We start from the raw sequence: 22,434 nt of genomic DNA on the forward strand, positions 1-22,434 counted from the left end.
ACTGCTGCTTATCACCAGAGCAGCCTGTTTCCAGGCTGATTCACACCATGGAGAGTCCCTGCCTTTACCATATGTGGTGGGAATGTAGAGAAATTAAAAAGTTCTGGGAAATTATATATAACGAGTTGAGGAAAATGTTAAAATTAACATTTGTAAAACAAAACAAAACACCAGAGGCATTTCTGATAGGGATTGTAGGGAAAGACCTGCCAAGGAAAACAAAGAATTAATTATGTACGCGACAACGGCGGCAAGAGTCTTACTACCACAAGGCTGGAAGAACGAGGAAATCCCCACAAAATAACAGTGGCAAGAGAAATTGATGAATTATGCAGAACTGGAGAAATTGACATACAAACTGCAAGACAAGGACAACTGTGACTTTAAAGAAGAATGGGGACTTTTTACAAACTACTTAAAAAAACAACAAAATGAATTGGACTCCTTGGCAGGCTTTGAATAAACATACACAATTTTTTTTATTGTTAACATAATAGATAGATAATTTAAGGATCTTTATAATTTTATAGTATGCAGAGAACAACATGTGCTGAAAAATCAGAGAGAGGAGCTGAGGGAAGTCTTCATAGAACCATAGAATCCTAGAGTTGGAAGAGACCACAAGGGCCATCGAGTCCAACCCCCTGCCAAGCAGGAAACACCAACTGGGGTTGCGACACTCATCTCGCTTTATTGGCCGAGGGAGCCGGCATAGAGCTTCCGGGTCATGTGGCCAGTATGACTAAGCTGCTCCTGGCGAACCAGAGCAGTGCATGGAAACGCCGTTTACCTTCCCGCCAGAGCGGTACCTATTTATCTACTTGCACTTTGATGTGCTTTCAAACTGCTAGGTTGGCAGGAGCTGGGACCGAGCAACGGGAGCTCACCCGTCGCGGGGATTCGAACCGCCGACCTTCTGATCGGCAAGTCCTAGGCTCTGTGGTTTAACCCACAGCGCCACCCGCATCCCATTCAGGTTTCTAGACCATAGTAATTACCGCATTTTTCTGTCTATAAGACGCCTCCATGTATAAGACACCCCCTATTTGGGGGGATTCATATTTAAGAAAATCCACCCTCGGCACTATCCGCGTATAAGACGCACCCTAGTTTTGGACATTATTTTTTTAGGGGAAAAACCTAGACTTATACACAGAAAAATATGGCAGTTGATTAAACCATAAGGAGAGAAAGAAGGGGAGTCTCAACTTTCTCACTCAGCTCATTTGGCTCCAGTCCCAGCCTTTAAAACAAGCGCTCTCTCTCTCTCACACACACACACCCTAAAATGTTTGGATAGATGCCTAGGAAAAGGCAGCTCAAGATTATTGCTTTAATTTATGGAGTGCCAGTTTGGAGGAAAGCTTTTCAGACGAAATTTCTCTTTAAAGGTGTAATGCATAAAATTGCAGCCCTCCACTCTCACACACTTGATCTAATAAAATGTCTATATTTTTAATTATGTGGCGACTGGCGGGGGGGGGGGGAGAGTCTTGGCCAGCCCAGAGAAGGGATCGTTTTAAATGAAAAAGTAAAAGAAACCAGAGCTCTTGATCGCTTTGATAATCTGCCCCCAGCTTAGCTTTTAGCATTGGGGGAGCGGGCGAAGGAAGTGGAAACTGTGGAGAAAGATGTTGTGGGACATGTGACTGAGGGAATTCCGAGTGTGGTCAATGCATGAGTAGGCAAACTAAGGCCCAGGGGCCCGATCCAGCCCAATCGTCTTCTCAATCCGGCCCATGGACGGTCCGAGAATCAGCATGTTTTTCCATGAGTAGAATGTGTCCTTGTATTTAAAATGCATCTCTGGGTTATTTGTGGGGCACAGGAATTTGTTCATTTTCCCCAAAAAATTTAGTCCGGTCCCCCACTTGACCACTCAGCACCTTTCGATACCCATTTGAGCCGACTTACTGGGGTGACTGGGACACGGGTGGTGCTGTTGGTTAAACCACAGAGCCTAGGGCTTGCCGATCAGAAGGTCGGTGGTTCGAATCCCCGCGACGGGGTGAGTTCCCGTTGCTCGGTCCCTGCTCCTGCCAACCTAGCAGTTCGAAAGCATGTCAAAGTGCAAGTAGATAAATAGGTACCGCTCTGGCGGGAAGGTAAATGGCGTTTCTGTGCGCTGCTCTGGTTCGCCAGAAGTGGCTTAGTCATGCTGGCCACATGGCCCGGAAGCTGTCTGCGGACAAACGCCAGCTTCCTCGGCCTATAGAGCGAGATGAGTGCCGCAACCCCAGAGTCGGTCACGACTGGACCTAATGGTCAGGGGCCCCTTTACCTTTACCTACTGGGGTGAAAATAAAAAAATTCCTTCCAGTAGCACCTTAAAGACCAACTAAGTTAGTTCTTGGTATGAGCTTTCGTGTGCATGCACACTTCTTCAGATACACTTCTGAAGAAGTGTGCATGCACACGAAAGCTCATACCAAGAACTAACTTAGTTGGTCTTTAAGGTGCTACTGGAAGGAATTTTTTTATTTTGACTATGGCAGACCAACACGGCTACCTATCTGCTACTGGGGTGAGTATAGGGAGGCAAAGTTTCACGGGGCTCTGGACCCTATATCCTGGGTTGGCTTCAGAGAACAGCATTAGGCCTTTGGGCCCCTGGAAGGCGAGCTGTGGGCAGACACAGGGTACCACCTTGTCCCCAATGCTATTTAACACCCCCAGGCATCCTCCCACTTAAGCCGGGACCTGCTCCACAAAGACCCACGGTGTGCTGGGAAACTGTTAAATAATTCAATTCCAACCTGTCCGCCTCGCTTTTGCTGACCCAGGAGGGAAAAATAAATAAATAGAAGCATTCTGGGAAATGATATATAATGAATCAAGGGGGGGAAACGTTTAAAAAAACTTTTATTTTTTTAAAAAAACAAAAAGTCACAGGCTTTTCTATCAGGAATTGTAGGTGCTGAAATTCTAAGCGAGCAGAAAAGACTTTGTCAAGTATATGACGACAGCTGTGCGGATGTTATTGTCCCAGAGATGGAAAGAAGATAAAGTCCCTATCAGAGGAGAATGGCAGACAAAGTCGATGGACTCTGCTGAAATGGCAAAAATGACCAGAAAGCTTAGGAACCAGGAAGACCAAAATTTAAAAAAGGAATGGGGGAAAATTATAACTTATCTTGAAGACCACTGTAAGCAGTTGAAAACGTTAGCAGGACTGCAGTAATACTCATGGTATAACATGAACTATGGACGCAATGGAGTTATAAATATTTGGATTATTAAAAAAAAGAGAGAGAGAGACGCTGTAGAAAAGGTTTAACAACAGAACCCACAGAGGGGAAGGGGGAAAGTACAGAGATTTGGAGGAATCTTGTAACTTTGGATGTGTTGCGATATGATTATAAATTTAAATATGTAAAACCAAATTTAAATTTTTTTAAAAATACATTGAACAAGCAAGGAAAGAAGCAGCATTGTTTACTTACACTGTTTCGTCATCTTTGAACTCCAGCTCCCCGCAGGAGTCTTCATAGTCCACTCCCCCTCCTCGCGCCGTCCCTTCCACCGTCTGGTAGGGGACCATGACCGTCCCACGGGCCCCTGAGCTGCGGATGACTTTGACCTCCAGAGTCCCTTGACACTCGCTGACTCTCAATAGTTTATCCTGGAAGGTGAAGATGCCGGCGTGGTCATCGTCCAAAATGGTCACGGTGGCCACCAGCGGCGCCACGAGCCTGCCCTTGGGGTGGTCAGCTGAATCGGACTCAAACATGCCTTCTGCATCCCCCACCCGCAGGTTGAGCAGCCGGACGAAGAAGTGCTCATCCTCCTCAAAGATGTCATCATCGATGATGCCAATCTTCAGCTCTTTCTGCGTCTCACCGGGCTTGAAGATCAGTGTCCCCTCGCTGAACTCGTAGTCGGAGCCCGCCTTGGCCGAGCCGTCCTCCGTCTTGTAGTCCACGTAGAAGGTGTTGTAGGTGTCGCCGCCCTGCTGGCAAGCCACGGTCAACGTGACCGAGCCGCAGTTCTCCAGGCAGTGGTACATGTACGGCTCAAAGAAGATCTTACTGTAGTTCTCTTCTGGCTCTGCTTCTGAAGGCACCTCCAGCAGGTTCACGGACTTCTTGGAGAACTCGGAGACATGCTTCTTGAGGATGTTCCCCGCCCCTGTCATCATCCGTGTGGCCTGGATGCGGTAGAAAGCCCGGCTTTTCTGCTGGTGCAACAGGGCGTAATAGTTGGCCATCTCAACCAACTGGTCCAGCTCCTTGTCCGGGTGCTTCTGCTTGAGGTCTTTGAGGATCTGGATGACCTCCTTGCGGCTCTCGTCCAGCTCCTTCTCCTCCTGGGTGGTGATGGGGAGCGGGGCGACCGAGGCCGCGCTCCCATCCACAAAGACGCTCTCCCGGTGGTCATTGCCCACGAAGCTGCCGTCCATCTCTATCCCCTTGGGGAACTCGCCCTCGGTGCCGATGATGATGCCACTGCGAGGATCCGCCCGATATCTCTTGTAGACGTACTTGTAGAAGAGCAGGCGCTTGTCCGCCATCCAGGCGAAGACCACGCAGACCGGGAAGAAGACGAGGGTCAGCAAGGCCTCCCACACTTGCACAATCCCCGGTGAGAAGACGGCCAAGATCAGGTACAACCAGATGTAGGCGAAGATGCTCCAGGAAGCCGTGACGAAGAACACCCTCAGGTGCTTGATCTTGCGGCTCTCGCCGTTGGGGATAACATAGACGCACACGGCAATGACCACAAACATGTTGAAGGCCGCGCTACCCACGATGGTGCCAGGACCCAACTCGCCGGCTTGGAAGTTGTGGCCGCAGACCTCAATCACTGAGAGGAGGATCTCTGGCGCCGATGAACCCAAAGCCATGAGGGTGAGGTTGGAGACCGTCTCGTTCCAGATCCTCACGGTTCCAATGCTGGTCTCGCCGTTGGACTTGGTGATGGTTATCTCCTTCTCCTTGGAAGTGATGACCTCGATGGATGCCATGAAGCGGTCGGCGATGATGGAGACTCCCAAGAACATGTACATCATGGCAACGAAGTAGACGATGGCCCTGGCAGCCTTGTCGCCGAAGGATGGGTTGTCCGGCTGCCAGACGGGGAGCAGAACTCCCGGTTGACATTTGTTGGACCCTTCGCAGCTGCTATTGGCCTTTGTCTTGGCATCGTAGGCTCCGGTCCAGGAGGCGTTCTCGGCGAAGACGGCCGAGGCCACCAAGACTTTGGCGAAAGTGCAAGAGGTCAGCCACCACCCCCAATGCGACGGCAACATCCTCCTCGGGCAGTTCAGGCCAACAGGATCTGAAAGACAGCAAGTGATAGTCACTTTTAGATGCATGACAGAATGAACACAGAATTTTCATCTTGGGAAAAGCTACGGAGGGAGGGTTTAAAATTTACAACATGCTGTGCATTGAGGGAGACATGTGGAGATGATGTCTCGGTGGCACTCGAACCCACCACCCTTAGATTAAGAGTCTCATGCTCTATCAACTGAGCTACCTGCTTTGCTCTAACTGTTATCCCTGTTTTACATACATGATAAAGCGAATTAAACATTCTTTACGCAAAACCATGATATATGCATCTTTATGCACCGCTCCATCTAGCATATGCATTGTTGTGCGCCTTGCTTGGTGGCAGAACTGCCTTGCAAAATGTGCAGAAGTGCACATTTTGAAGAACGGCGCTCTTTCAGTTTGCAGGTTGCTTCAGAAAGTGCAAATTAGGTGTGTTCTCAAGCTGAATTGAATTCACACACACAAACGCAACCCTAAAGGGAAGGCAGCGGGGAACTTTGCTCCTACTGTATTCCTGCCTGCATCAGTTATTGTTATCAGTGAATAACAAAATTATTATTATTATTATTATTATTATTAGTAGTAGTAGTAGTAGTAGTAGTAGTCTCCCTCTGCTTGTTTATTGCATTTGACCGTACGATTATCCTGGGACCCTTTAGCAAAACACATGCATGACTACTCAAAAACAGTCCTTCCTTAATAATAATAATAATAATAATAATAATAATAATAATAATAATAATAACTTCTTTATTATTTATACCCCACCTATCTGGCTGGGTTGCCCCAGCCACTCTGGGAGGCTTCCAACACATACTTACTTAGGGATCATTAGGCAAGGAACTGAAAATAAAACTGCCAAGAGCGTAATGCCCTTATACAAATCTATGGTGCGACTGCACTTGGAATACTGTGAGGTTCTGGTTGCCTCGCCTCAAAAAGGGTACTGAAGAGCTGGAAAAGCTTTAGGTAAGGGCAAGCAAAACGGTCAGGGGGTGGAGCAAGTCCCTCGTGGGGGAAAGTTGCAGTGTTTGAGGCTTTTTTGATTTAGAGAAAGGGTGAGCAAAGGGGGAGATGATAGACGTGATTCTTTATGGTCCAGATCACTACGCATACTGAGAGCTGGACCATAAAGAAGGCTGATCGCCGAAGAATGGATGCTTTTGAATTCTGGTGCTGGAAGAGACTCTTGAGAGTCCCATGGACTGCAAGAAGATCAAACCTCTCCATTCTGAAGGAAATCAGCCCTGAGTGCTCACTGGAAGGACAGATCCTGAAGCTGAGGCTCCAAGACTGCAATATGCAGCTGTCCCAAACGGGGACTGAACCTGCAACTTTGGCGATACTGGAACCACACTCTAACCAGCTGAGTTCTTGCGGAAGGGGTTAGAAAGGTCCAGGATCAGATCTGGACCTTTTTATCTCTCCTGGGCAAGCACACTTCCAAGGGAAACTCAGGGAAGGGAGTGTTTTGCTCTGAGACCACTTCAGGCTTTTGTTTCAATCAAACCCCTCTCCCCACACCAGCTTGGAGAACATTGCTTCCCTGCCCCCTCCTCCCTCCCAGACTGCCTCTCCTCCTGCATTGGACCCTTCAACAGAACAGACGGATCCTACCAACGACAGCCCACATACAAGCATAGTTCCATTCACCAACCTCCTGGGCGAGAGAAAATCTATTTCTATTTTTAATTCCCAAACAGAACGAAGGCTGAAAAACACCAGGCACGGATTGCAGAAAAGCAGGGAGGGGGGAGGGGGGAGGGGAGCTCCATACAGCAAAGGCTTGCTTCTTCGGCCACAGAGGGCAGGGAGGTCCGAGTTCAAATCCCGCCCTAGACATGAAGTCATGGCGTGGCCTAGACAAAGCTCACGCCCTCTCGGCACCTGTGTAAAATAATGAGTCACCTGCCACCTAAAGTAAGTTGCAACACGTGGCACTTAATGGCACATCACATTGAAATGTGTAGTTTGCAGGTGTCCGTGGTATTTTGCATGCGCGCGCGCACACGTTCATACTGAGCCCGGGCGCAGTAGTTTTCCTCAAGAGCGCAGCACAATTGCCATGAAAGCGTCACACAAACACACATTGTGCAGCAATTAGCTACACAATGGGGAGGGTCCTGGTGTAAATCAGTCCCCCTACTGCACTCAGTCAGTGGCGTAGCGTGGGTTGTCAGCACCCGGGGCAAGGCAAGTAATTTGCGCCCCCTAACCCATGGATTTGCACCCCCTAACCCGTGGATTTGCGCCCCCTAACCCCAGGTGTTGTGCCCGGTGCGGCCGGGCCCCCCTGCACCCCCCATGCTACGCCACTGCACTCAGTACACACACACACACACCCTGATGATGCTGAACTGCAACTCCCATTTGCAGCAGCACAACCGGACGCCTTCCTCTGCCCCAGCTGCAACAAAACATGTCTCTCCTGTATCGGTCTCTACAGCCACAGCAGGCGCTGTAATTCTCCAGCCGTTTGACTTCACCCCCAAAAGGCGTACCCCTCCATTATCTCCCAAGACAGACGGATTCCAACAACTCCCATCAACCCCTGGAAGCACAGCCAATGGCCAGGGATGGTGGGTTTTGTAGTTCAGCAACATGCAGAGGGCCAAAGGTTTTTTTTTTTATTCAATATATCTCCCCTGCCCTCCAACAGAGGGTATTTCCATCAGGCCATCTCAGAGGCCAGGATTTGATGAGGAACAAGGTGCCTGCTGAGCAGATGGAACGAGGACCATGAGCTTTTCAACAGACCATGGATGCCACGCCTTCAAACCTTGATGTGACAACACTAGCGAGCGATCGTCACCTGTGCTACGAAAAGTTTGAGGCACTGATCACTGCTCATCATGTAAGGCAACAGGGCAGGCCAACTGGGGTCAGCTGGCAACCGTGGAACCAAAGACCACAGCCACGTTATACATTTAAATAATAATAATAATAAATAATAATAATTTTTTATTTATACCCCGCCCTTCCCGGTCAGGAAACCAGGCTCAGGGCAGCTAACAACAAATTTAAAACACTTAATTGATGCTACAAAAAAACCCAGCATAAAATACGGTATAAAGCGTAAATAACAATAAAATCAAGAATCAGTTTAGGGGGGAAATCTATCCAATAAACATTAGATGATCACCAGGGCTAGCGGGCTAAGTTAGTGCTCTTTGGCCCAGCGAGGAGACCAGGGGAGAATTAGCTGTGGGATCCCAGAGCGGGTAATCTTCATAAAAAGGGGAGGGGGAGGGAAGGAAGGGAAATAAAAGATCAGGCTAAGTTCAGATTGAAAGCCAGGCGGAATAGCTCTGTCTTACAGGCCCTGCGGAAGGAGGTTAAATCCTGCAGGGCCCTGGTCTCCTGGGACAGAGCATTCCACCAGGTCGGAGCCATCACTGAGAAGGCCCTGTCCCTGGTGGAGGATAGTCTGACTTCCTTAGGGCCCGGGACCTCTAAACTATGATTATTCATGGACCTTAAGGTCCTCTGCAGGGCAGACCAGGAGAGGCGGTCCGTAAGAAGAACATGGCTTCCCTCAAAAACAAAAATAGCAACCCAAACCTTGGGAATTGTAGTTTACCCACTTGGAGAGCCACCGTTCCAATCACCCTTAGCAAACTAGAGTCCCTAGGATTCTTAAGTGGGAGGAGTCATATGCATTAAATTTATGGTGTATTTGGGACCAAGCAAGGTGGACGCAGGTGGCGCTGTGGGTTAAACCACAGAGCCTAGGGCTTGGCAATCAGAAGGTTGGTGGTTCGAATCCCCATGACGGGGTGAGCTCCCATTGCTGGGTCCCTGCTCCTGCCAACCTAGCAGTTTGAAAGCATGTCAAAGTGCAAGTAGATAAATAGGTACCGCTCTGGCGGGAAGGTAAACGGCATTTCTGTGCCCTGCTCTGGTTTGCCAGAAGTGGCTTAGTCATGCTGGCCACATGACCCGGAAGCTGTACACCGGCTCCCTCGGCCAGTAAAGTGAGATGAGCGCCGCAACCCCAGAGTTGTCTGCAACTGGACCTAATGATCAGGGGTCCCTTTACCTTTACCTTTAAGGTGGGTCTCTGCTGAACATCTCTCTCACAAACCAGAGCCATAGTGAGCGCCACCAGATTTTACTCTTCTAGCTATAAAATGCACAGTTGAAATTATAATCTGGCGCACAAAAGTGCCCCCTGAAAACCTTAGTGCCTTCACAGACTTGCTGGATTGACTCTCTCTTTCTGTCTGTCTCTCTGTCATCTCTGTCCCCTGGTCAATTATGATGTGCGGCTCCCTCTAATTTACTCCCTATATTCCGCCAGAGTGGGAATGAACGAGGACTTCCAACAGAGATTCTCCAGCTAACCCGCCGGGGTCAAGTCTCTTTAGATGCCGAAACAGAGGGCAGGTGGCTGATTCAATTATCTCTAGTTGAGCGAGGGAGGAGAGAAGCTTGCTGGATGTAGCAGTAGCTTTTGCATAATTCGCACAGCTCCAGCCTTTCCTGGGAGGGAGTGGGTTGGAAGTGCAGAAAACGGAGAAAAACCTGGGTGCCTTTTCCTCTCAAGGAAAAACACAGAAAATCCCACTGCATGGACAGGCCGGCGTCAATTGCACAACTCTCAATTGCCAATGTTTCAGTCTGCCTCTGGGCTTCGTGGGAGCCCTTCGTGGGAGCTTGAAGCATTAGCAGGCATTCGTGATGATCTCCATTGCTGTGAAAGGCTCATGTGCATATGCAACTCGTTTGTTGTTGTTTAGTTGTTTAGTGGTGTCTGACTCTTCGTGACCCCCTGGACCAGAGCACGCCAGGCACTTCTGTCTTCCACTGCCTCCCGCAGTTTGGTCAAACTCATGCTGGTAGCTTCGAGAACACTGTCCCTCCATCTCGTCCTCTGCCGTCCCCTTCTCCTTGTGCCCTCCATCTTTCCCAACATCAGGGTCTTTTCCAGGGAGTCTTCTCTTCTCATGAGGTGGCCAAAGTCTTGGAGCCTCAGCTTTAGGATCTGTCCTTCCAGTGAGCACTCAGGGCTGATTTCCTTAAGAATGGAGAGGTTTGATCTTCTTGCAGTTCATGGGACTCTCAAGAGTCTCCTCCAGCACCATAATTCAAAAGCATCCATTCTTTGGCGATCAGCCTCCTTTATGGTCCAGCTATCACTTCCATACATCACTACTGTGAAACCATAGTTTTAACTATACGGGCCTTTGTTGGCAAGATGATGTCTCTGCTTTTTAAGATGCTGTCTAGGTTTGTCATTGCTTTCCTCCCAAGAAGCAGGTGTCTTTTAATTTCGTGACTGCTGTCACCATCTGCAGTGATCATGGAGCCCAAGAAAGTAAAATCTCTCACTGCCTCCATTTCTTCCCCTTCTATTTGCCAGGAGGTGATGGGACCAGTGGCCATGATCTTAGTCTTTTGATGTTGAGCTTCAGATCATATTTTGCGCTCTCCTCTTTCACCCTCATTGAAAGGTTCTTTAGTTCCTCCTCACTTTCTGCCATCAAAGTTGTGTCATTTGCTAGAAGACCTTTGAAGGCAGCCCTGTATAGGGAAGTTTTTTGGAAGGGGATGCTGGGCTAGGTGGGCTACTGGCCTGATCCTGCAGAGGCTCTTACTGTGTTCTTAATCTTCAACTGCTTGGTCTTCAGCATGCTAGGTTGCTGAAAAAGACACAGGAACAGTATGACGGGCGGCAGGGGGGAGAGATGGCAACCCTAGATGCAAGGAGCAGCCGCACAGAGACTGTGAGGTCTCTTTCTCCCTGTGCAGTCTCTGCTTGCCACACACATAAACGCACTTCCACTATCACTCCCCCCCCTCCCCGCCTCTTGTCAGGCTCCTGGGCTCCACAAAAGCCGTTCCTGTATTCCTGGCAAGCCTCCGCCGCAGTCTTTGATATTCTCTTCACACGGCACCGTGGGCTCTTTCCGTTCCTGGCCTCCAGACCCCAGAGAGGGTTTTTCCTTGACTCAGCTGCTCTGCCAGCATCATTGAAATAAGCCCTGCCTGAGAGAATTACATCTTCCTCCAGCTCTGTTGGCTGCAGGACATTCCAGCTGCTGGGTTTCTTTCTTTATTTGAATGCAATAAGAACTTGTCCACGTGTACCTTTGCTCTGCATTTCTCGGCAGAGGTCCGGTCTCTCTCTCTCTCTCTGCCTCTGTGCTTTCCCTGCACAAAGAGTTATTTGCCGCTGAATCGGAGCAAAGGCTATCTGCGGTAAAACCAAAATGCCATTTGTTCTGACTCAGGGCTGCTCCACCTCTCCTCTTGGGGGAAACTGCTCTTTAGCGCTCAATCGGAGCAAACAGCCATTCGGGTTTCCTCTGGATTGCTACCGTTTAGAGCTAAAGAGCAGGTTTTCCCTGGGAAAGGAGTGAGGCAAACGGGAAAACCACTCAGACCTGAGCCTAGAAAGTGCGGATTAATCAGGAAACAACTTGGACACTTGCTTTCTAGGGATATGCGGAAGTGTAGACAATTCCCAAGTGTTAAAGAGTGGGGTCATAAAGAGTGGCCTTTCCTGGGGAACTCAGGTGGGGGGAGAAGGAGATGGACGCACACTGGAAAGTGTGCCTAGAAAGTATGGGGCAAAAGGTACAATGAGATCCTATTACAAGCAGCCTGCAGCATTTTCTGCCCTGCCTTTCTAAGGGGCCTCTGTGGGCATCAGAGTCAAGAGGACCTGGTTCCCTCCAGAAGTTCATCTGGTCCAGCTCCCAGCAGCCCCAGTGAATACGGCCAACACTCAGGGCTGGCAATAGGTGTGGTCCAGTAACACCTTGAAGATCCACAGTTTCCCGGACTGGATCTGGGTGAACCCAGAAGCCCAGGTTTGATTTAGCAGTGCTGCACATATATGGTAAAAGGTAAAGGAAATGTGGTTTACCTTCCCACCGGAGTGGTACCTATTTATCTGCTTGCACTGGTGTGCTTTCAAACTGCTAGGTTGCCAGGAGCTGGGACCGAACAACGGGAGCTCACCCCGTTGTGGGGATTCGAACCGCTGACCTTCCGATCACCAAGCCCAGAGGCTCAGTGGTTTACACCACAGCGCCACCCGTGTCCCGGACATATATGGTAGTCATCTTCAAATATCTGAAGGGCTGTCACATAGAATCATGGAATTGTAGAGCTGGAAGGGACCATGAGAGCCCAACCTTCTGCAATGCGGGAATCTTTGTCCCAACGTGGATCTCGAACCCACAACCCTGAGATTAAGAGTCTCCTGTTCTACCAACTGAGCTGTCACATCAGTCATGGAAGGTGGGACACGTCTGTTTTATGCTGCTCCAGAGGGGAGGACCCAAACTGAGGGATTCAAGTTATAAGGAAGGCGATTCCAACTAAACAACAGGAAGAAGTTTCTGACAGCAAGAGCCTGTTTTTGTGTCCAGGGGACGTTCCTAACTCACCGAGGGTATGAGACCCATCGGCTACCCTCACCTGGTTTTGCCGGCCAGTCGAAGCCTTTCCCAGGCTGCTGGTGCTTGCTGGCACCTTCCAGGAGTCACAGATGGGAGCCAGGAGCAATGGCTCCACAATCGAATCTCGGGGAAACGACTTGCCAAGCTGCAGCCCAGCAGCCTGACAGGTGACCGCAGGAAGCCGAGTCATGAGTGGGGTGCGTTCTCCCTTGGAAGGCTGGCTGGGGCAGCAGGGGCAGAGCACAGGCTATCCATCAAACGAGCTGTGGTTTTAATATGCAATCTTTCTCCCACCCACACCTTTTCCAAATCCTTGCAGGTATCTTGAAAGGGTGCACCTAAAGATTTCTGGCTGGGAAGCCAGCATTTTCCTGTGATCCGATGAGTGAAAGCTCCAGGAGTTGGTGAAGAACAGGACCCCCAACACCGTTCTCACTTTGCACAGGGCCAGAGGAGCACCTAATGTCCCTTGCACCCTTTGTGAGGCGCTGTATCAGCACCCCACCCAAAAATTCATTTTACTGCAGTATTGTCATTGCATCCATCTGTCTCAAGAGACAATGGAGTGCGCCTCTGGGGGTGAAGTCAAACCACTGTGTTAGCAGCACCCAAGTGACCTCCCCAGGGTGAAAGCTTGGGCACAGTGTATGGAGGTCCTCAGAATGGCGTCATGCAACTCCCATGTGTCAGGGGCTGGTCAGGGTTGGACGATTGGGGGATGCAATTGCAGGGAGATCAGCTCCTAAAAGAAGAGGAAGAGAAATATTCCCCCCCCCCGAATCCAGCATTTCCAAAAGCAGAGAAACAGGCAGACACAGAAGCTGCACAGCTGAGAGAGGAGCTGCCCAGCTATGAGATAGTAGCTAAGCAACCAGAAGGGAGGGAGCAGCTGGGCGATACATCAATCGAGAGTGGGGGGAACCTCCTCCCTCCCCACGAACTCAGAGGTCTGAGCATGTCAGAGAACAAAGGAGACGGGGGGGGATGGACTTGCCATTGGCGCGCTTCTTGCTGCGGAAGTGGGGAGGAGTCATAGTAGGCAACTGATACCTTCGCGGACGGTTGCCTGTTTGTGCTTGTAACAGAATGCTGAAATAAAAGGAGTATAAATCTACCAAACGCTCGTTAATTCTTATCGGTGAGCCATGAGAAGAGAGGGGGGAACTCCCATGCGTGACACCATGTCAAGGAGATGACAACCTTTAGAAGAAGTTTTTAAATGTTTATTATGCATTTATATGTTTCGGACATATAAAGTCACGGACAGCAGTCACGAAATTAAAAGACGCCTGTTTCTTGGGAGAAAAGCAATGACAAACCTAGACAGCATCTTAAAAAGCAGAGACATCACCTTGCCAACAAAGGTCCATATAGTTAAAGCCATGGTTTTCCCATGGTATGGAAGTGAGAGCTGGACCATAAAGAAGGCTGATCGCCGAAGAATTGATGCTTTTGAATTCTGGTGCTGGAGGAGACTCTCGAGCAGGGGTCAGCAACCGTTTTCAGCCATGGGCCGGTCCACCGTCCCTCAGACCATGTGGTGGGCTGGACTATATGGGGGGGGGGGATGAACGAATCCCTATGCCCCACAAATAACCCAGAGATGCATTTTAAATAAAAGGACACACTCTACTCATGTAAAAACATGCTGATTCCAGGACCGTCCATGGGCCAGATTGAGAAGGTGATTGGGCCGCATCCAGCCTACGGGCCTTAGGTTGCCTACCCCTGCTCTGGAGAATCCCATGGACTGCAAGAAGATCAAACCTCTCCATTCTGAAGGAAATCAGCCCTGAGTGCTCACTGGAAGGACAGATCCTGAAGCTGAGGCTCCAATACTTTGGCCACCTCATGAGAAGAGAAGACTCCCTGGAAAAGACCCTGATGTTGGGAAAGATGGAGGGCACAAGGAGAAGGGGACGACAGAGGGTGAGATGGTGGGACAGTGTTCTCGAAGCTACCAACATGAGTTTGACCAAACTGTGGGAGGCAGTGGAAGACAGGCGTGCCTGGCGTGCTCTGGTCCAGGGGGTCATGAAGAGTCAGACACGACTAAACGACTAAACAATGTTTCAGAAGCCGCCCAATGTGGCTGGGGCAACCCAGTCAGATGGGCAGGGTATAAATGATAAAATTGTTGTTGTTGAATAGGATGTCCCTATTTTCAGCGAAGAAGTGGTGGAGGGTATGAGGCTGAGACTGTTGGGACTGTGACCTATTCACACTTCTGGATGAAACTCTCCTAGAAGCAACATCCAGGGCTGGTGTGGAGACGGCTGGCTTCACTTCCCAAGCAACATCTCCTTCCTTCCTTCTTTCCGTGACCTCGAGGGAATCAAGAGAGGGCTTTGGACCACATCCAGGAACACACTTGGGTCAGATGGAGCAATCCTCAGCAGGCAAAGCAACCACATTTCGAGAAGGTAATGTATTCTGCTGACTCCTGTCTAAATGAACTACGGCATCACCTAAAGAGGTTGTTGCAGCCACAGGGGAAAGTTCTTAAATAGTGAGAGTCGTGAAATCTTGTGGCTGGGTAAACACAAACACGTACCGTGCACTTTCAGCTGATGGGCAAGATGGGATTAGTGGTGAGGAGCTTTGGGTCTAGCCGGGATGACCGTCTGGAACAGGCTGAGAGGTGGGGCAGGGCGGTGGGTAGCAAAGACTCTTAATGGTGATTGTTGTCCTATATAATAGCCGGGATGTTTGCTAAGCTGCTTACACGGTGCCACCATTGGAGCAATTAGAAAGGTTTCAATTTGTGGGAATGCTCTCATTAGGCTCTCCCAAGACAAAGCGAGTGACATGAGGATGGTTTGAAGGAGGGGGGCTTCCCCCCCCCTTCACATTCTCACGATGGGCTCTATCACACCAGGAAAATAACCAGGGCATGGAAGCGTCCTTGGGTTTGAGTCCTGGAAGACCTGCTCCCTTCCTTGCAGGCCTTTCTCCACCCAGCCTGGGAGGGCAGGGCCCGGACTGACTCCAGCTACAAAAGTTCTTCCTAATGTTTAATTGGAATGCCCTTTCTTGTCATTTAAATCCATTGGTTCAGGTCCTACCCTCCAGAGCAGCAGAAAACAAGCTTGTTCCCTCTTCCATGTGACAGCCCTTCAGATATTTGAAGATGGCTATCATATCTCCTCTCAGTCTCCTCTTCTCCAGGCTAAACATACCCAACTCCTTCAACCATTCCTCATAAGGCTTGGTTTCCAGGCCCTTGATCGTCTCGGTTGCCGTCTTCTGCACACCTTCCACCTTGTCAACATCCTTCTTAAACCGAAGTGCCTAGGACCGGACACAGGACTCCAGGTGGGGTCTGACCAAGGCAGAATAGAATGGGACCATGATTTCCCTTGATGTGAACACTGTACTTCTGTTGACGCAGCCTAGAATTGCATTAGCTTTTATTGATGCTGCATCACACTGTTGCTTTGTCCATGGAGTTTTCTTGGCAAGGATACTGGAGTGGCTTGCCGGTTCCTCCTCCAGGTGGATCACGTTTGGTCAAAACTCTCCACTATGACCTATCCATCTTGGGCGTCCCTGCACGGCAGAGCTCATAGCTTCTCTGAGTTCTTCAAGCCCCTTCACCACGGCAAGGCAGTGATCCATGAAGGGGATTTCCTTAAGAATGGATAGGTTTGATCTTAGTCCCATTGACTGCAAGAAGATCAAACCTCTCCATTCTGAAGGAAACCAGCCCTGAGTGCTCACTGGAAGGACAGATCCTGAAGCTGAGGCTCCAAGACTTTGGCCACCTCATGAGAAGAGAAGACTCCCTGGAAAAGACCCTGATGTTGGGAAAGATGGAGGGCACAAGGAGAAGGGGATGACGGAGGACGAGATGGTTGGACAGTGTTCTCGAAGCTACCAGCATGAGTTTGACCAAACTGCGGGAGGCAGTGGAAGACAGGAGTGTCTGGCGTGCTCTGGTCCAGGGGGTCATGAAGAGTCGGACACGACTAAACGACTAAACAACAACAAGACACTGTTGCACGCTTAAATGCTGATCAGCGTGCACACACACACACACATACACCAAAAGAAAATCTCAAACCAATGCAGAAACTTGATGAACTGAACTTCAGGCTGGGAAAATGAAAAAACAGAGAGAGAGAGAAAGGAAACGGAAAGTTGCACCCATTCCTGCACCTCATTCAGCATACTATTCTGACCAGATGCCACAAGCACGAGAGCCGAACAGCCCCCTCCTCACTTCTGCCCCCCAGCTTTTTCCATACATTCAGTTATTTCATTCTGTTTTATGACATCGGTTGATCACTGTGGTTTAACGTTGCCTGCCATGTTGCAAAGTCTAAGCAGTCTGAACATCTCAAGAAATAAGACCATGGGGGGTAGCTGAGTGGCAAAGCATTTTCCTCGCATGCAGAAGGTCCCAGCTTCAATCCTAGGCATCTCCAGGTAGAGACTCCCTGCCAGTCAATGTAGAAAATAATAATATTATAATAATTTATTATTTGTACCCCACCCATCTGGTTGGGTCTCCCCAGCCACTCTGGGCGGCTTCCAACAAAGATTAAAAATACATTAAAATGTCACACATTAAAAGCTTCCCTCAACGGGGCTGCCTTCAGATGTCTTCTAAAAGTCTGGTAGTTGTTTGTCTCTTTGTCATCTGATGGGAGGACGTTCCACAGGGCGGGTGCCACTACCAAGAAGGCCCTCTGCCTGGTTCCCTGTAGCTTTGCTTCTCGCAATGAGGGAACCACCAGAAGACCCTTGGCGCTGGACCTCCATGTCCGGACTGAACGATGGGGGTGGAGATGCTCCTTCAGGTATACTGGGCCGAGGCCGTTTAGGGCTTTAAAGGTCCGCACCAACACTTTGAATTGTGCTCAGAAACGTACTGAGAGCCAATGTAGGTCTTTCAAGACTGGTGTTATGTGGTCTCGGCAGCTGCTCCCAGTCACCAGTCTAGCTGCCGCATTCTGGATTAGTTGTGGTTTCCAGGTCACCTTCAAAGGTAGCCCCATGTAGGCTGAGCTGGACAGACCAAGGGCCTGGGATGGTGTTAAGGCAGCTTCTGGCGCTGCCTTCTAAACAGCATCTACCACCTGCGCTTTGCCCAGCTGCCGCCACTGCCTCCCTGTTACCCTCCAGTCCTAAATTCCCCTTTGTTCCCCAGATTGGTGAGTAGTTTGCACTTAGCTCAGCATCTGCAGGCCTGGTGGTTTCCCAGCTGCTCGAAAGAGCTGACTAAGGGCCTCATTAAATCTGGAGGCCTCATTACTGCAGGCAGGAGGGGAAATCCCTCCGAAGGAAAGGAGGCAAAGAGGGTGGGCAAGGAGCAGGTTTCCTGGCTCTTCCTCGGGAGCCGGCGGAGATCAGCACCTCACTCAGCTGGGCAGCCAGTCTGGATCTGCAGGAGGGCCGAGGGGCCAGGCTGTCAACAAGCCCCAAAGTGAGCAAGGGAGGGACCTGAGCTCAGTGGCGGAGTGCAGGTCCTGCTGGCATCAGGTCCCCAAGATCAGTCTGCCTGTGACGTCTCCAGTTAGAAGTGTCTCAACTCTCAAGTCAGCAGATAATAATATTCGGCCCTCGGCACTGGACCTCAGTGTCTGGGCAGAATGATGGGGGTGGAGACGCTCCTTCAGGTATACTGGACCGAGGCCGTTTAGGGCTTTAAAGGTCAGCACCAACACTTTGAATTGTGCTCGGAAATGCAGTGGAAGCCAATGCAGATCTCTCAGGACCGGTGTTACATGGTCTCGGCGGCTGCTCCCAGTCACCAGTCTAGCTGCCACATTCTGGATTAGTTGTAGTTTCCGGGTCACTTTCAAAGGTATCCCCATGTAGAGCGCATTGCAGTAGTCCAAGTGGGAGATAACTAGCGCATGCACCACTCTGGTGAGACAGTCTGTGGGCAGGTAGGGTCTCAGCCTGCGTACCAGATGGAGCTGGTAGACAGCCGCCCTGGACACAGAATTGACCTGTCCCTCCATGGACAGCTGTGAGTCCAAAGTGACTCCCAGGCTGCGCACCTGGTCCTTCACGGGCACAGTTACCCCATTCAGGATCAGGGAGTCCCCCACACCCGCCTGCCACACTGGCTCTGATGTGGTCCAAAGGAAAGCATAGCAAGACACTTGGCACCAGGTGGGCTGCAGGAGGTGCCAGAAGGAGGCGTACAAGGTGCCACCCAACCATCTCAGGGACTCCACTCTCGATTTGTGGAGGGTTTCCTCCTGATCCTTTTCTTCTCCCAAAGATTTCCCGCAAGGCAGTGGTGGTTTAGGACCAAAGTTTTCCTTCTCCTGGATGGGCTCCCTTCCCAGGTGGATGAGCCCCACCTGCTCCTCACTTCCCTCTCCAGCAGAAACTGCCTTCTTGACCATTGGACCCGCTATTGGTCTCATCTGCTCAATCCGCTGTCGCCTGCCTCAATCCGCTGTTTTTGCATGCAAGGGGGACGTTCCTAACTCACTGAGGGTCTCAGATCCATCAGCTCCCCACACCTGGTTCAGCTGGCCAGTCAAAGCTACCATATTTTTCGCCCCATAAGATGCACTTTTTTATTCCTAAAAAGTAAGGGGAAATGTCTGTGCGTCTTACGGAGTGAATGTGTGGTCCCTGAAGCTGAAATGCCCAGGGGCAAAAAGCAGATCAGTCTCTTTTTTTTGAAAGAGCGAAGTGGGTGTTGAAACAAAGCTGCTAATCGTTTGCCGATCGGGGAGAGAGATAAGGGATGCTAGAGATAAAGGAGGCTGCCTGGGAGGGGAAGGTAAAAGCCCATGGATCCTCAGGATTTTTACACTGAGTCACCCCAAATTCACCATCACATCACATAGCATGTCCATGGCTACAGCCTGAACCAAAAAAACCATGCACCCACTGTTTCCTGGGGCTGCAATGTGCAAAAACATGGTTACAAAGCATGGGTCCACATGGATCCTCAGGATTTTTGCATTGGGTCACCCCAAATTCACCATCAGATCACATGTCTGTGGTCACAGCATGAACCACAGAAATCATACACCTGTTTCATTCAGAATGTTTTTTTCCTGTTTTCCTCCTCTAAAAACCAGGTGCGTCTTATGGTCAGGTGCGTCTTATGGAGCAAAAGATATGTTATTTCCCAAGTTGTGGCCGCTGTCACATACTGACAGCTTCTAGGAGCCCCAGGAGAGAGCTGAGTGCAGGGTGGGGGCCAAAAGTGGAAAGGGTAGTCCTTGAACCAGAGGACTGTCATTTGCTAAGCTGGCAGCATGGACACCCTAGCACCCTCCTGCCACCCAGAATCCCCTTCCAAAAGACTCCTGATCTGGATTGCAAGACCCATGCCTTTATCCTGAGGCAAGATGGGGGTATTACAGCTATTAGCACCACACAGACACAGCATGAACCCATGCATGCTGACCACACACCAGGGCAGATGGCTATTACCCAGTTATCACCTCCTCAGGTCACTGTTGTGAACTGCATGCAATCTGAGGGGTGTGGCCTCTGTCCGAAGCCCCAGACCGGGGGGGGGGGGGACTAGGGCCATGGCACAACTCCTAGCATGACCCTGCGGCCTCCAAATGTTTTGGCCTACAACTCCCATGATCCCTAGCTAACAGGACCAGTGGTCAGGGATGATGGGAATTGTAGTCCAAAACATCTGGAGGGCTGAGGGTTGGAGATGCCGGCTCTTCAGCAAGTATTCTGAATGAATATGTGGGGTTTTTTATTGATTATTGTTTTAAGGGAGAGAAAAGGGTGAAATACCAGGAGAATCTAGTCTGCCTTAAAGCATCCTGGTTTACTTAAACTGAACGGCTAAAAACTGGCCTGTCTCAGCCTCTCCTTTAAGTTGCAAAAGGGATGGCACAAACGTGAGGAAGGAAGGATAATCCCCAATAACGATCTCTTCTCCTCACGTCTACGCACATCCTTACATGATAGCCCCATCTTCCCTGAACTGACTTTTTAATTGAATTTCTAGTCTGGCCTTCCTCTCCAAGGAGGCCAGGGTTGCAAACAAGAAGCAATAAACCAATAGAAACATCTTTAAAACAGCCTCGAAACAATTCCATGCAGACTGAGAAAGATCTCCGCTCAAAGGGCTTGTTGGATAAAGGAAGGTCTTCCGTAGGTTCCAAAAAGGGAACAGAGATGGCGCCGGTCTGATATTTGTGGGGAAGGAATCCCCAAGGGATTTAGTGCCACAACACTAAAAGGCCGGTTCCTGGGGCACATCCAGACTATATATTTAAAGCATAGTCAATGCACATTGAAAGCACATTGACTTCTTCCAAAGGATCCCAGGAACTGTAGCTTCCCCTGTAGCCACCCTTTCCAGCACCCTTAACAAACTACAGTTCCCGGGACGCTTTGCAGGGGGGGTCATGTGATTTAAATGTGCAACGAATACGCTTTAAATGTGTAGTGTGGATCTGCCTGGAACAGACTTCCTGACAAGATAGTTGGTTACCCCTTTTAAACCATGGGCAGGCAAACTAAGGCCCGGGGGCCGGATCTGGCCCAATCACCTTCTAAATCTGGACGGACGGTCCGGGAATCAGCGTGTTTTTACATGAATAGAATGAGTCCTTTTATTTAAAATGCATCTCTGGGTTATTTGTGGGGCCTGCCTGGTGTTTTTACATGAGTAGAATGTGTGATTTTATTTAAAATGAATCTCTGGGTTATTTGTGGGGCATAGGAATTTTTTCATTTTTTTCCTCCAAAATACAGTCATACTTCATGTTACGTCCGCTTCATGTTAAGTTCTTTCAGGTTACGTCCCGCAGTGACCCAGAAATACTGGAAAGGATTACTTCCGGGTTTCGCTGCTTGCACATGCGCAGAAGCTCAAAATGACATCGCGCGCATGCGCAGAAGCAGCGAATCGCAAGCCGCGCATGCGCGCATGCACCGCTGTGGGTTGCGCTCTTTTCATGTTGTGAACAGGCCTCCGGAACGGATCCCATTCGCAACCAGAGGTATCACTGCATAGTGCAGCCCCTCACAAGGGCTGAGGGACAGTGGACCAAACCCCTGCTGAAAAGGTTTGCTGACCCTTGTTTTAAACCATTCAATTTGGTGCCCATCGCTATGTCGGAAATGCAGAGAGTTCGGTCAAACAAGCAGAGATCTGAGCGCCAGTTTCTCCCATCCAGCGGGCATTCTTTCCACGAGTCAAACCACCACCAGCAGCAGCGCCCCCGCTTTCCTCCTGGTGCCCTGACAACAGCCAATATTTCCCATGTCCCTGGTAACGTATGGCAGGTGGCGGAAGGCACACGATCGAAGTGTCTGGCCGCCAATTGTGCAGCCATGAAGACGCCCCCAGCTCAGAGGCAGGCAAAGCAGCCGATCTCAGCAGCAACACCCCTTACCCACCCACTGCCCCCCCCCCAAAAGCCACCCGCTGAAAAAGCCATTGGACCAGAGAACCCAATTTTGTACAAAGTCAAAGCGGGAAAGCGGAGCCTATCAGCCACCTTCCAAGCACAGATGCTGTTTGGGAAACAATCTCAGGAGGTGGGCAGCTGATCTCCTTCCCTCTCTCTCTCCCCACCACCCAGCCATCCCTTCTGCTTCATTAGCAGCTGAGGCACCAGTTCAGCGAGAGCAGATTTCCAAAGAGCAATTTCCACCTCTTCCAGCCGGAGACGGGGTCATCTTGTGCAGAGGCTGCTTGCCTCACAGCAACAGAGAAGGCTAGCAGGGCATTGCTCCTTTCTCTGCAGCAATTGTTTTCCACAGGAGCCATGTTTGGGGAGCACAGTAGAGGCCAG

The 22,434-nt window shown here is 50.0% G+C and overlaps 1 protein-coding gene across 1 annotated transcript in view; it reads right to left on the reverse strand.

Moving 5' to 3' along the window:
• Positions 1 to 22,434, reverse strand: part of SLC8A2 (solute carrier family 8 member A2) — a 132,816-nt gene that overhangs the window by 79,763 nt on the left and 30,619 nt on the right. The window contains exon 2 of the mRNA XM_083515788.1: positions 3,444 to 5,277. Within this exon, the coding sequence (XP_083371914.1) occupies positions 3,444 to 5,248 (1,805 nt within the window). The 5' untranslated portion in view covers positions 5,249 to 5,277. The remainder of the gene's footprint in view (positions 1 to 3,443; positions 5,278 to 22,434) is intronic.

The sequence above is a fragment of the Podarcis liolepis genome (genome assembly GCF_965112155.1).
Source record: "Podarcis liolepis genome assembly, chromosome: 7".
Classification (NCBI taxonomy): Eukaryota; Metazoa; Chordata; class Lepidosauria; order Squamata; family Lacertidae; genus Podarcis; species Podarcis liolepis.